At 45.9% G+C, this 13,187-nt stretch overlaps 1 protein-coding gene across 1 annotated transcript in view; it reads right to left on the reverse strand.

Moving 5' to 3' along the window:
• LOC140206151 (probable voltage-dependent R-type calcium channel subunit alpha-1E) overlaps window positions 1–13,187 on the reverse strand; it is a 632,362-nt gene that overhangs the window by 70,975 nt on the left and 548,200 nt on the right. The window contains exons 37-38 of the mRNA XM_072274389.1: window positions 9,397–9,538; window positions 1,602–1,729 (exon numbers count right to left, since the gene is read on the reverse strand). Of these exons, the coding sequence (XP_072130490.1) occupies window positions 1,602–1,729; window positions 9,397–9,538 (270 nt within the window). The remainder of the gene's footprint in view (window positions 1–1,601; window positions 1,730–9,396; window positions 9,539–13,187) is intronic.

Here is a 13,187-nt window from a genome sequence, read left to right on the forward strand (position 1 = left end):
CCTTCTTCCAGCAGATTGTGTGTTGCACAAGAATTTTATGTTTGCTGAACTACTAATCAATGGCTGTCCAGAAATAGCAGTGGTGGGTATTGCATTGCCCTGCCAAGAAGGTTGTTTGGGGTGTTCAGTACCTATGGTCTACGTGTAATCTTATCATCCCAAGTCTGAATGCTGGAAGTCTGTGCTTCCAGTGGCCACTGCCTCCCTCTTTGTCTGAACCTTTATCGGAAGGAGAGGATTGTCCACTGAAACAGCTGATCCGTTACATCCGCTCAGCACCTCCTGCCTTTCTCTTGCTCTTTCTGTTCCACTTGTTTTGGGACAAAGAACAAGGGCTACTCTGCATGACCACAAGATTGTGGAGGATGCAGGAGATGTGAAGCGGGAAATTCTTACAGTGAATTCAGCCTTAGACATCAGAATTGGTGATTGATGCCATCGTTTGTTACTACCTTTGAGGAAGAGGTATAGTAGTCTGAAGACCTGTACTCAAAGATTCAGGAGCAGTTTCTTCCTCTACATCATAAATTTTCCACATGGTCTATATACTCACACACACTGCCTCATTCTTCCTTTGTTTAGTACTATTTATTTTTGCAGTTTAATTCTATCTTTTTGTACTGTACTGCTGCTGCAAAACAACAAATTTCATGTCACATATGTCAGTGACAATAAATCTGATTCTCAGAAATGATTATCTTCAGGCTCATCAGCCCTGTGCCTATGGTCAGTATTTACAAGAGCTGGTATTGCTTTGAGGCAGCACAGTTAGGAGAACAGACTTTGTCCTCGAAGCCATCCATTGGTCTGGAGTAGTGTTGGTAGAGTAGGTTGTCTCAAAGCTGTGCAAAGGTCATATGATCTTCCTGTAGGTGTAGTATTGACCATTAAACACACATGTTGAACTTAGAGGGTTAAACAAAGAGATCAGGGTTCCCGTGTAGAATGATTAACACCATGTCTAACAGTCTAACACTCTCTAAAGTCTACCCCCGAGGTGGATTTAGATGCCTTCACTGCCTGAAGCTAAAAAAAAAGTCTTTCTCTCTAAGTGAGAACCTGCACTGAGACCCTAACACTACGGCAAAGCTGCAGATTAAGTCGTGGCAGAAGTCCGCTAACTCCACTTAAAACTAGCTGGAGGCTAAGGAGTTCAATGCCACTGTGACCATCATCATGGTAAAGTTCCTTGCCTGGAACTCCATCTGAATGCACCTCTCCTGGCTTTTATTTTATTCTCTTTGGGATGGGCAAGGGAAGGTGGCAGTGGTCCTGAGAGAGTATACAGTTATTTTCATGAGGAAGAGGGACTGACAGACACTAGTTAAGGTACTGTTAGTTCCTTGAGTGTGAGGTACTGAGGGGCACAAGATAACTACCTGAGGGTGAGGGGGGAACATGTGTCCGTGTGCAGGTGTCAGCTAGAAACAAAACATTTTATCCTTAGACTAAATCCCTCATCACATCTGTTGTGGTATTAATAATTCTCCAACATGAGGAGAATGCACTCTTCTTTTCTCTCTCATTATACATTTCTGCCTCATCCTATGACATTACTATTTAGCTTGCAAGAGGTAGCCCCTTCAGGCTTGTACACCTACCAGGCAGCCCGATCGTATTCAGCCCAGACCCGCACAAACTCATCCAAGTGATGAGGGCCTAGGATAGATGAGTCCCGTGTCAGATACTCAAAGTTATCCATGATGACGGCCACAAACAGGTTCAGCATCTGGAAGACAATCAACATTTCTTTCACAAGAGGTCCCTCCGGCCAAACATCCGCTCTAGATGTAAGCAGCAATAGCTGAATCAACACCCCAACACAAAGGGATGGCCCTGAGGATCAAACTCAGCTGCTGCATTTCTCCAAACAGCTCAACAGGAACAGCAAGACTCCGGCAGTGCAGCAACTATTTAGGATAACAGACTTGGTACCAAGTGGTGGATGGTGCACATCTCTGATCCATCGTGTATGGTAAAAGCAAGGAACCCCACACACTAGATATTGAGGGAACACACACAAAAAATGCTGGTGAACGCAGCAGGCCAGGCAGCATCTATAGGATGAGGTACAGTCGACATTTCGGGCCGAAACCCTTCGTCAGGACTAACTGAAAGAAGAGACGTAAGAGATTTGAAAGTGGGAGGGGGAGGGGGAGATCCGAAATGATAGAAGAAGACAGGAGGGGGAGGGATGGAGCTAAGAGCTGGAAAGTTGATTGGAAAAAGGGATACGAGTCTGGAGAAGGGAGAGGATCATGGGACAGGAGGCCGAGGGAGAAAGAAAGGGGGAAGGGAGCATCAGAGGATGGGCAAGGAGTTATAGTGAGAGGGAAAGAGGGAGAAAAAAAAGAGAAAAAAGGGGGAATTAAAAAAAATGAATAAATAAATAAGGAATGGGGTACGAAGAGGAGGTGGGGCATTAACAGAAGTTAGAGAAGTCAATGTTCAAATCAGGTTGGAGGCTACCCAGATGGAATATAAGGTGTTGTTCCTCCAACCTGAGTGTGGCTTCATCTTGACAATAGAGGAGGCCGTGGATAGACATATCAGAATGGGAATGGGACGTGGAATTAAAATGTGTGGCCACTGGGAGATCCTGCTTTCTCCGGCGGACAGAGCATAGGTGATCAGCGAAACGGTCTCCCAGCTTGCGTCAGGTCTTGCCAATATAAAGGAGGCCGCATTGGGAGTACTGGACGCAGTATATCACCCCAGCCGACTCACAGGTGAAGTGTCGCCTCACCTGGAAGGACTATCTGGGGCCCTGAATGGTGGTGAAGGAGGAAGTGTAAGGGCATGTGTAGTATTTGTTCTGCTTACAAGGGGATAAGTGCCGGGAAGGAGATTGGTGGGAAGCGATGGGGAGGACGAATGGACAAGGGAGTCCCGTAGGGAGCAATCCCTGCGGAAAGCAGAAAGGGGGGGGGGGGAAGATGTGCTTAGTGGTGGGATCCCTTTGGAGATGGCGGAAGTTACGGAGAATTATATGTTGGACCCAGAGGCTGTTGCAGTGGTAGGTGAGGACCAGGGGAACCCTATTCCTAGTGGGGTGGCGGGAGGATGGAGTGAGAACAGATGTGCGTGAAATGGGGGAGATGCGTTTGAGAGCAGAGTTGATGGTGGAGGAAGGGAAGCCCCTTTCTTTAAAAAAGGAGGACATCTCCTTCATCCTGGAATGAAAAGCCTCATCCTGAGAGCTGATACAGCGGAGACGGAGGAATTGCGACAAAGGGATGGCATTTTTGCAAGAGACGGTGGGAAGAGGGATAGTCCAGGTAGCTGTGAGAGTCCGTAGGCTTATAGTAGACATCAGTAGAAAAGCAGTCTTCAGAAATAGAGACAGAAAAATCAAGAAAGGGGAGGGAGGTGTCGGAAATGGACCAGGTAAACTTGAGGGCAGGGTGAAAGTTGGAGGCAAAGTTAATGAAGTCAACGAGCTCAGCATGCGTGCAGGAAGCAGCGCCAATGCAGTCATCGATGTAGCAAAGGGAAAATGGGGGACAGATACAAATATAGGCTTGGAACATGGATTGTTCCACAAAGCCAACAAAAAGGCAGGCATAGCTGGGACCCATATGGGTGCCCATGGCTACACCTTTAGTTTGGAGGAAGTGTGAGGAGCCAAAGGAGAAATTATTAAGAGTAAGGACTAATTCCACTAGACGGAGGAGAGTGGTGGTAGAGGGGAATTGGTTAGGTCTGGAATCCAAAAAGAAGTGGAGAGCTTTGAGACCCTGGTGGGGGATGGAGGTATATAGGGACTGGATATCCATGGTGAAAATGAAGCGGTGGGGGCCAGGGAATTTAAAATCATTGAAAAAATTCAGAGCGTGAGAAGTTTCACGAGCATAAGTAGGAAGGGATTGAACAATGGGGGATAAAACAGTGTCGAGGTATGCAGACATGAGTTCAGTGGAGCAGGTGCAAGCTGAGACAATGGGTCTACCTGGACAGGCAGGTTTGCGGATCTTGGGTAGGAGGTAGAAACGGGAAGTGCGAGGTGTGGGAACTATAAGGTTGGTAGCAGTGGATGGGAGATCCCCTGAGCTGATAAAGCTGGTGATGGTGTGGGAGACAATGGCCTGGTGCTCCTTAGTAGGGTCATGATCGAGGGGTAAATAAGAGGAGGTATCTGCGAGTTGTCGCTGTGCCTTGGCAAGGTAGAGGTCAGATTACAACAGCACCCCCCCTTATCAGTGGGTTTTATAGTAAGGTTAGGATTAGTGCAGAGGGAGTGGAGAGCAGAGCGTTCCGAAGGAGTGAGGTTGAAATGGGAACAAGGTGCGGTGAAGTTGAGACGGTTGAAGTCCCGTCGGCAGTTAGCAATAAAGAGATCCAGAGCAGGCAGAAGAGCAGAGCAGGGTGTCCATGAAGAGGAGGAAGGTTGAAGACGGGAGAAGGGGTCATCGGTAGGGGTGGGAGAGTCCTTGCCGAAGAAGTAGGCTCGAAGACGGAGACGGCGGAAGAAGAGTTCAGCGTCATGGCGAATGTGGAACTCGCTGAGGTGTGGGCGAAGGGGGACGAAGGTGAGGCCCTTACTGAGGACAGAGTGTTCTGCCTCAGAGTGTTGAAGGTCGGAGGGGATGGTAAAGATCCGGCACGGATGAGAAGTGGGATCAGAGGGGGGGGGAGGGGGAGGGAGGCTGGTGGTGTCAGTGGAGAGGGGAGGGTTGGGGTGGGGTGAGAGGAGGATAGAGCCTCTGAGGGTCCAGGAGTAGATGGTGGGATCTGAGGGAGACGGGGTTGCAGAGTGGTGGAGGGGGAAGGGGAGACTGGAGTCACAATAGCATCGCGTGAAGATTCGGCCTGGAGTCGCAGTTGGTGGTTGCACAATCGCTTTGAAGGTGTCCATGGTCATTGAGGGAAGCTACTTTGGTGAAGCGCCAATTAGAATAAAGAAATTGTGCTTTACAGACAATGAAATGTTTTGTAGAATGTTCTTCATCTCACGTTCTCAAATATTTACTGCTTATTTATTTATTATTATTATTTCTTTATCTTTGTATTTGCACATTTTGTGTCTTTTGCACACTGCTAGAATGCCCAAGTTGGCGCAGTCTTTCATTGATTCTATTATGGTTATAATTCTGTTATTGATTTATTGAGTATGCCTGCAAGAAAAAGAATCTCAGGGTTATATATGGTGACACATAGGTACTTCGATAATAAATTTACTTTGCACTTTAATACAACAGTGAACCTGGTCAGGTGACAGATCTCTCAGTGGATGAACATTTCAGAGGCAATGCCCAGAACTCCTTGAACTTTACTATAGTATTGAACAGACGGTATGGGAAAGTTTTTCATTGGTGGAGAGTGAATTATAATGATATTAGGCAGGGACCTGGGAGCATTAAATGGGAATGGATGTACTCAGGGAAATGCACAACGGCAATGTGTAGCTTGCTTAGGGAGAACTTGCATCGGGTTCTGAATAGATTTGTCCCACTCAGGGGAAGGATGATAGGGTGAAGGAACTATGCTTGACAAGAGATGTGGAACATCTAGTCATGAGGAAGAAAGATGCTTACTTAAAGTTTAGGAAGCAAAAGTCAATCAGGGCTTTTGAGAGTTACATGCTAACTAGGAAGGAGCTTAAGACCAGACTTGTATAGGTGAGCTAGGTGACATAAGAATGCTTTGGTGAGTAAGATCAAGGTGTTCTACACAAATGTGAAGAACAGCAAGACGACTGTAAGGGTAAGGCCAATCAGGGACAAAAGGGGAAATATGTGCCTGGAGTCAGAGGATGCAGGGGAGGTCCATAAAGAATACTTTGCTTCAGTATTCACAATTGAGAGGGACCTTGATGAATATGAGGTCATTGTAGAACAGGCCACTGTTGAGGATGTGTTGGAAATTTTGAAAAACATTAGGATAGTTAAATTCCTGAGGTTGAATGGGAGATACACCAGTTACTATGGGAAGCAAGGGAAGAGATTACTGTGCCTTTGGTGATGATCTTTGCATCCTCACTGGCCATAGTAGATTTAGAAGATCGGAGAGTGGTAAATATTATTCCTTTGTTTAAAGCCAATAATAGGGGTAACACTGGGAAATACAGACCGGTGAATCTGACATCATTGGTGGGCATACTATCGGACAGGATTCTAAGAAACTGGATTTATGAGCACTTGGAGAAGGAAAGCCTATTTAAGGATGGCATTGTGAGTGACTGGTAGTGCCTAATGACCCAGGCTGAATTCTGTGAGAAAGTGATGAAACATATCGACAAAGGCAGAGAGCTGCGAGGTAATGCTGTAGTTCTATAAAACTCTGGTTAGACACATTGCTCCAGGAATATTGGCTCATTATCGGAAGGATGTGGAAGCTTTAGAGAGGGAGCAGAGGAGATATACCATGATGATACCTGGATTTTTTTTTTAAAAAGAGATACAGTAAGGAACAGGCTCTTTTGGCCTTTTCAGCTGTGCTATCCACCTATCAGAGGTTAGCCTAATCACAGGACAATTTACAATGATCAATTAACCTACTAACAGGCAACACACATCAAAGTTGCTGGTGAACGCAGCAGGCCAGGAAGCATCTCTTGGAAGAGGTACAGTTGACGTTTCGGGCCGAGACCCTTCATCAGGGCTAACTGAAAGAAGAGCTAGTAAGAGATTTGAAAGTGGGAGGGGGAGGGCGAGATCCAAAATGATAGGAGGAGACAGGAGGGGGAGGGATGGAGCCAAGAGCTGGACAGTTGATTGGCAAAAGGGGTATGAGAGGGCCACTGGGCCTCAGGTGAGGTGACACTTCACCTGTGAGTCGGCTGGGGTGATATACTGCATCCTGTGCTCCCGATGTGGCCTTCTATATATTGGCGAGACCCGCGCGCAGACTGGGAGAGTGTTTTGCTGAACACCTACGCTCTGTCCGCCAGAGAAAGCAGGATCTCCCAGTAGCCACACATTTTAATTCCACGTCCCATTCCCATCCTGATATGTCTATCCACGGCCTCTACTGTAAAGGTGAAGCCACACTCTGGTTGGAGAAACAACACCTTATATTCCGCCTGGGTAGCCTCTAACTTGATGGCATGAACATTGACTTCTCTAACTTCCACTAATGCCCCACCTCCCCCTCATACCCCTCCGTTATTTATTTATATACACACATTCTTTTTCTCTCTCTCCTTTTGCTCTCTCTGTCCTTCTCACTGTACCCCTTGCCCATCCTCTGGGTTTTTCCCCCCCTCCCCCTTTTCTTTTTCCCCGGGTCTCCTGTCATATGATCCTCTCATATCCCCTTTGCCAATCACCTGTCCAGCTCTTGGCTCTATCCCTCCCCCTCCTGTCTTCTCCTATCATTTCGGATCTCCCCCTCCCACTCCCACTTTCAAATCTCTTACTAACTCTTCCTTCAGTTAGTCCTGACGAAGGGTCTCGGCCTGAAACGTCGACTGCACCTCTTCCTAGAGATGCTGCTTGGCCTGCTGCGTTCACCAACAACTTTGATGTGTGTTGCTTGAATTTCCAGCACCTGCAGATTTCCTCGTGTTTGCATTTTTAAACCTACTAACAGGTATGTCTTTGGACTGTAGGAAGAAACTAGAGCACCTAGAGGAAACCTATGCGCACATGAGAAGAAAGTACAAACTTTCTTACAGAGTACGCGGGCATTGAACTGCAAACTCCAATACCTCGAGCTGTAACAGTGTCATGTTAACTGCTATAGTAATGCTTAGTGCAGCTTGGCTATGCTTTAGAAAGTATGTATTATGAGGATAGGTTGAGCAAGCTAGCTAGGGGTTTTCTCTTTGGAGAGAAGAAGGATGAGAAGTGACTTGATGGAGGTATACAAGATAAGAGGCATAGATAGCCAGAGACATTTTTCCAGGGTGGAAATAGCTAATACAAGGGGGCATAACTTTAAGGTGTTGGGAGGAAAGTATACAGAGGATGTCAGAGGCATTTTTTTTACACAGTGAGTGGTAGGTGTGTGGAATGCGCTGCTAGGGGTGGTTATGGAGGCAGATATATTAGAGACATTTAACAGACTTGGCACAGCACAGTGGGCTGTAGCTTATTGCTCCACTCTATGTTCTAAAGCTGTGCCTATCTGCATGAGTGCAGCTGATGGTGTGAGTGCTCACGTGTGTCTGTGGTGATGTGAGCATACAGTCCATATGTGTGTCTACTATCCGGATGCCTCTACTGTTATATCCATCTTTATGTCAGTTTCCGAGGGTACGTAGCATGTATTTTAATCACTCTTGCAAACATCAGTCCCAGCAAGAACAAAGTACTCCATTGCATAGGCCAAAGCCAGCATGGTTTCCTTAGGGGAATTCTTGACTGACAAAGCTGTTGGAATTCTTTGAAGAAATAAAGGACAAGATAGACAAAGGAGAGTCAGTGGATGTTGTTTACTTGGATTTTCAGAAGGCCTTTGTGAAGGTACTGCACATGAAACTGCTAAACAAGAGCCCATGTTACTATAGGAAGGTTAATAACATGGTCAGAGGATTGGCTGACAGGCAAGAGGCAAAATGTGGGAATAAAGGGAGCCTTTTCTGGTGACCTGCCGATGACTAGCGGTGTTCTGTGTTGGGACTGTTTCTTTTCATGTTATATTTTCAATGATTTGGATGACAGAATCGATGCTTTTGTGGTCAAGTTTGCAGATGATACAAAGATAGGTGGAGGGGCAGATATGTTGAGGAAGCAGAGAGACTGCAGAAGCACTTGGACAGATTAGGAGATTGGGCAAAGAAGTAGCAGGTGGAATACTGTGTCAGGAAAAGTACGGTCACACATTGGTAGAAGGAATAAAGGCGTAGACTATTTTCTAACTGAGGAGAAAATTCAGAAATCAGAGATGCAAAGGGACTTGGGAGTCCTTGTGCAGGATTCCCTTGCAGGTTAAGTTGATGGTGAAGAAGGTAAACGCCATGTTAGCATTCATCTTGAGACAACGAGAATATAAAAGCAAGGATGTAAAGCTGAGACTTTATAAGGCATTGGTCAGATAGCACTTAATAGTACTGTGAGCAGTTTTGGGCTCCTTATCTAAGGAAAGATGTGCTGGCATTGCAGAGGGATCAGTGGAGGTTCACGAGAATGATTCCAGGAATGAAAGGGTTAACGTATGAGGAGATTTTGATGGCCCTAGGCTTGAACTCATGGGAGTTTAGAAGATTGAAGGGGGAATCCGAGAGTAAAACCTTCCGAATATTAAAAGGCCTGGATACAGTGGACATACAGAGTCCAGGACCAGTTGGCACAGTCTCTCCATGTCCACTCTATCTAGGCCTGTCAATATTCGATAGGTTTCAGTGAGATCACCCTCATTCTTCAGCAAGTACAGGCCCAGAGCCATCAAAGTGACCAGATTAATGATGCCATCAAGGATGCTGATCGTGTTTTTCACTCTAAGATTGCCACTTACAAGGAATGAGCAGAGGAATATGAAAGAGACAAAGTAAAAGTAAGCAAAGTCCGTGCCACAGGTGGGCTCCCTGGTCCCTTCGCACTCCTTCCCACTCAGGCAGGCCAGCATGATCTCTTGCCAGGACTCCCCAGTCGCACTTCTGCAGAAAGCACACAATCTGTTAGCGTGACAGAATCACATACTTTCCTTGCATCTTCCTTAAATATTAAATCTGTTTCCTGGCCCTTGAACTAATGGAAACTGTTTTCTCTATTGCAGGAAGAACACCTTATACTTCTGCCTCAATAATCTACAATCATTGAGTTTTCCAGTTTTATCTCACAACACCTCTGGTGTGTTCTTCCCCCTTTTCCTTCCCAATCCCAATTTTTGTCTCCTTTCCCACCCTCTCCAAGCTCTCATGACCCACCTTCTTCCCCCTCTCAGTTCCATCCACCCACCACACACACATTCTTTCACCCAGAGGCTGTCCCCTTCCCCCATCTGGTTCTGGTTCTACTGTCCTTCAGCTCTCCCCTAATGGGGCCTATTACCTCTTTTACTTATCTGAGTCCAGCATTGTAACCTTTGTGCTCCTATTTATCTCCTCCAGCAGCTGTCTTCGCCATATCTTCCCCCTCCTTTGCTCCATCTGCCATTCTTTATGTTCTCTCTGCTTCCATCTTTCATCCACCTACCTCTGTCTCCCAACTCCACCCATCTTCCTCCCTACCTGACATTCTTCACCCTCTGCAGTCGACCAATCACCTCCCTCTGTCTCTCAACTCCACCCATATTCCTTCCTAACCATCTACCTGTCATTCTTCACCCTCTTCAGTCCACCAATCACCTACTGGCCCCTGTCTCACCACACCACCCCCCCACCCATCTTACACTGATGTTCTCCCTCTCCACTCCCAGTCTGACTGCAGGCCATTGACCTGAAATGTTAGTTTTTGCTTCCTACCCCCTCCACCAATGCTGCTCAACATGTTGAGTTCTCCCAGCAATTGTCTATTCCTGCTCTGTTTCTCTGCTCTACACTAGTCAGTGCCTCCACCTTTAACAAATCTCTCCCTAACTTTTTCCAGCTTCTCCCATCCATCCCTACAGCTGGAATCACTCACATCTCCAAATACTTCCAGCACTCTCTCTATGACACTCACATGAAGTTTGGTGAGCAGAATTGCACCAAATATTTCAATTATGGCTGAACCAAAATTTTCCAACCTCACCTCTTTGCCTTTGTTCTCTCTGTCTCTATTTGTGACTACAGGTGTTTTATGAACTTCTCCCTCAGTTTGCCCATATCCATCTGAAAGTTTCCTATGCACACCCAAGGGTCTTTTAAACATTGTTGAAAAACATAGAAAACCTACAGCACAATACAGGCCTTTTGGCCCACAAAGTTGTGCTGAACATGTCCCAACCTTAGAAATTACTAGGCTTACCTATAGCCCTCTATTTCACTAAGCTCCATGTACCTATCTAAATGTCTCTTCAAAGACCCTATAGTATCGCCTCCACCACCGTTGCTAGCAGCCGATTCCACGCACTTACCACACACTGAGTAAAAAACTTACCCCTGACATCTCCTCTGTACCTACTCCCCAGCACCTTAAACCTGTGTCCTCTTGTGGCAACCATTTCAGCCCTGGGAAAAAGCCTCCGACTATCCACATGATCAATGCCTCTCATCATCTTATACACCTCTATCAGGTCACCTTTCATCCTCCGTCACTCCAAGGAGAAAAGGCCAAGTTCACTCAACCTATTCTCATAAGGCATGCTCCCCAATCCAGGCAGCAGCCTTGTAAGTCTCCTCTGCACCCTCTCTATGGCTTCCACATCCTTCCTGTACTGAGGCGACCAGAACTGAGCACAATACTTCAAGTATGGTCTGACCAGGGTCCTATATAACTGCAACATAACCTCTCGGCTCCTAAATTCAATTCCACGATTAATGAAGGCCAATACACCATATGCCTTCTTAACCACAGAGTCAACCTGTGCAGCTGCTTTGAGTGTCCTATGGACTCGGACCCCAAGATCCCTCTGATCCTCCACACTGCCAAGAGTCTTACCATTAATACTATATTCGGCCATCATATCTGACCTACCAAAATGAACTTCACACTTATCTGGGTTGAACTCCATCTGCAACTTCTCAGTTTTGCATCCTATCAATATCCCGCTGTAACCTCTGACAGCCCTTCACACTATCCACAATACCTCCAACCTTTGTGTCATCAGCAAACTTACTAACCCATCCTCATCCAGGTCATTTATAAAAATCACAAAGAGTAGGGGTCCCAGAATAGATCCCTGAGGCACACCACTGGTGACTGACCTGCATGCAGAATATGACCCGTCTACAACCACTCTTTGCCTCCTGTGGGCAAGCCATTTCTGGATCCACAAAGCAATGTCCCCTTGGATCCCATGCCTCCTTACTTTCTCAATAAGCCTTGCATGGGGTACCTTATCAAATGCCTTGCTGAAATCCATATACACTACATCTACTGCTCTTCCTTCATCAATGTGTTTGGTCACAAGCACATTGATGTTGTACTCGCCTCTACCACTTCCTCTGGCAGCTCGTTCCATGTACCCAACCACCCTCTAAGTGACAATCATGCCCATCAGGTCCCCTTTCTCATCTTAAACCAGTGTAGGGGGTTTTGGATTCCCCTACTTCAGTAAAAAGGACAGTGACCACCCACCTTATCTATTCCCCTCATGATTTTACACACTTCTAAAAGGTGCATCACCCTCCCTAGCCTCCTTCGCTCCAGAGAGAAAAGTTCCAGTCCAAGTTCCTACAGATCTCATAAAATTTCTGTGAATAATTTCTGCACTCCCTCTATCTTAATGATATACTTCCGATGGTGTTGCAACCAGAATGGCACACAATACTTCAGCTGCGGCCTAATAACTCACAGAATTATTAACACACATATTCCTCTGTTCCTGGACAGTTTCCAGAACCCTGCCATTTGGTTTCCTTCATATTTCAGGAAAAATGTATTATTTCAAACTTTCTTGTATTGAATTTCATCTGTCATATCTGCCCAATACACCAGCCTACCTGAAATCACCCTTGTTTATCACTTCTGTGTTTCAGGTCATCTGAAAATTTAGAAATTATATCCTGGCCACTTATATCTAAGTCATTATTACATATTCACAAAAAACTATTGTTATTGTGACCAATCCTACAACCATCACTGTGCGTTATGTTTGAAGTCCCTTGCCCACTGACTCCATGTTGCTAACTCAGCCCATTGCATGATTTAAATGGCAGACAGTGAAGTGCACATCACAACTCCCCGCTGTGTAAACACTTTTATCATAGCCACCCTTTGGCCCTAAATTTTAAATTTATATCCTAGTCCTTGAACAATCAGTCAAGAGGATCAGTAGAACCCAGGGGTGACAGTGGAAGGAGCCTATTACCTCCCAAACCACCCTCAAAATGAGTGAAAGATCCTCAACCCTCTAGGACCATCAGGGTAGACTCCTATTGCTCTCTGATATGGTAGCATCATATTCTTACAAAGACCCACACAATGTACTCATTCACTATCCTAGCAGAGCCTACTTCCTCTACAACCAGATAAGCTTCTTTAGCCCAAGTCAAGCCCCACTTCCCATTGCCGCCCATTTACGATTGATATCAGTACTGAAAATGTAAGAATTTAATTTCATGTCGGCAGCCATTCCCTTTCCAGAGTTACTCTTTGATCATTTTATTTAAAGAAACATCAGAAAATGAAGCAGGAATAGATAGACCATTCAGCTGCTCAAGT

Source organism: Mobula birostris, chromosome 12, assembly GCF_030028105.1.
Source record: "Mobula birostris isolate sMobBir1 chromosome 12, sMobBir1.hap1, whole genome shotgun sequence".
Taxonomy (NCBI): Eukaryota; Metazoa; Chordata; class Chondrichthyes; order Myliobatiformes; family Myliobatidae; genus Mobula; species Mobula birostris.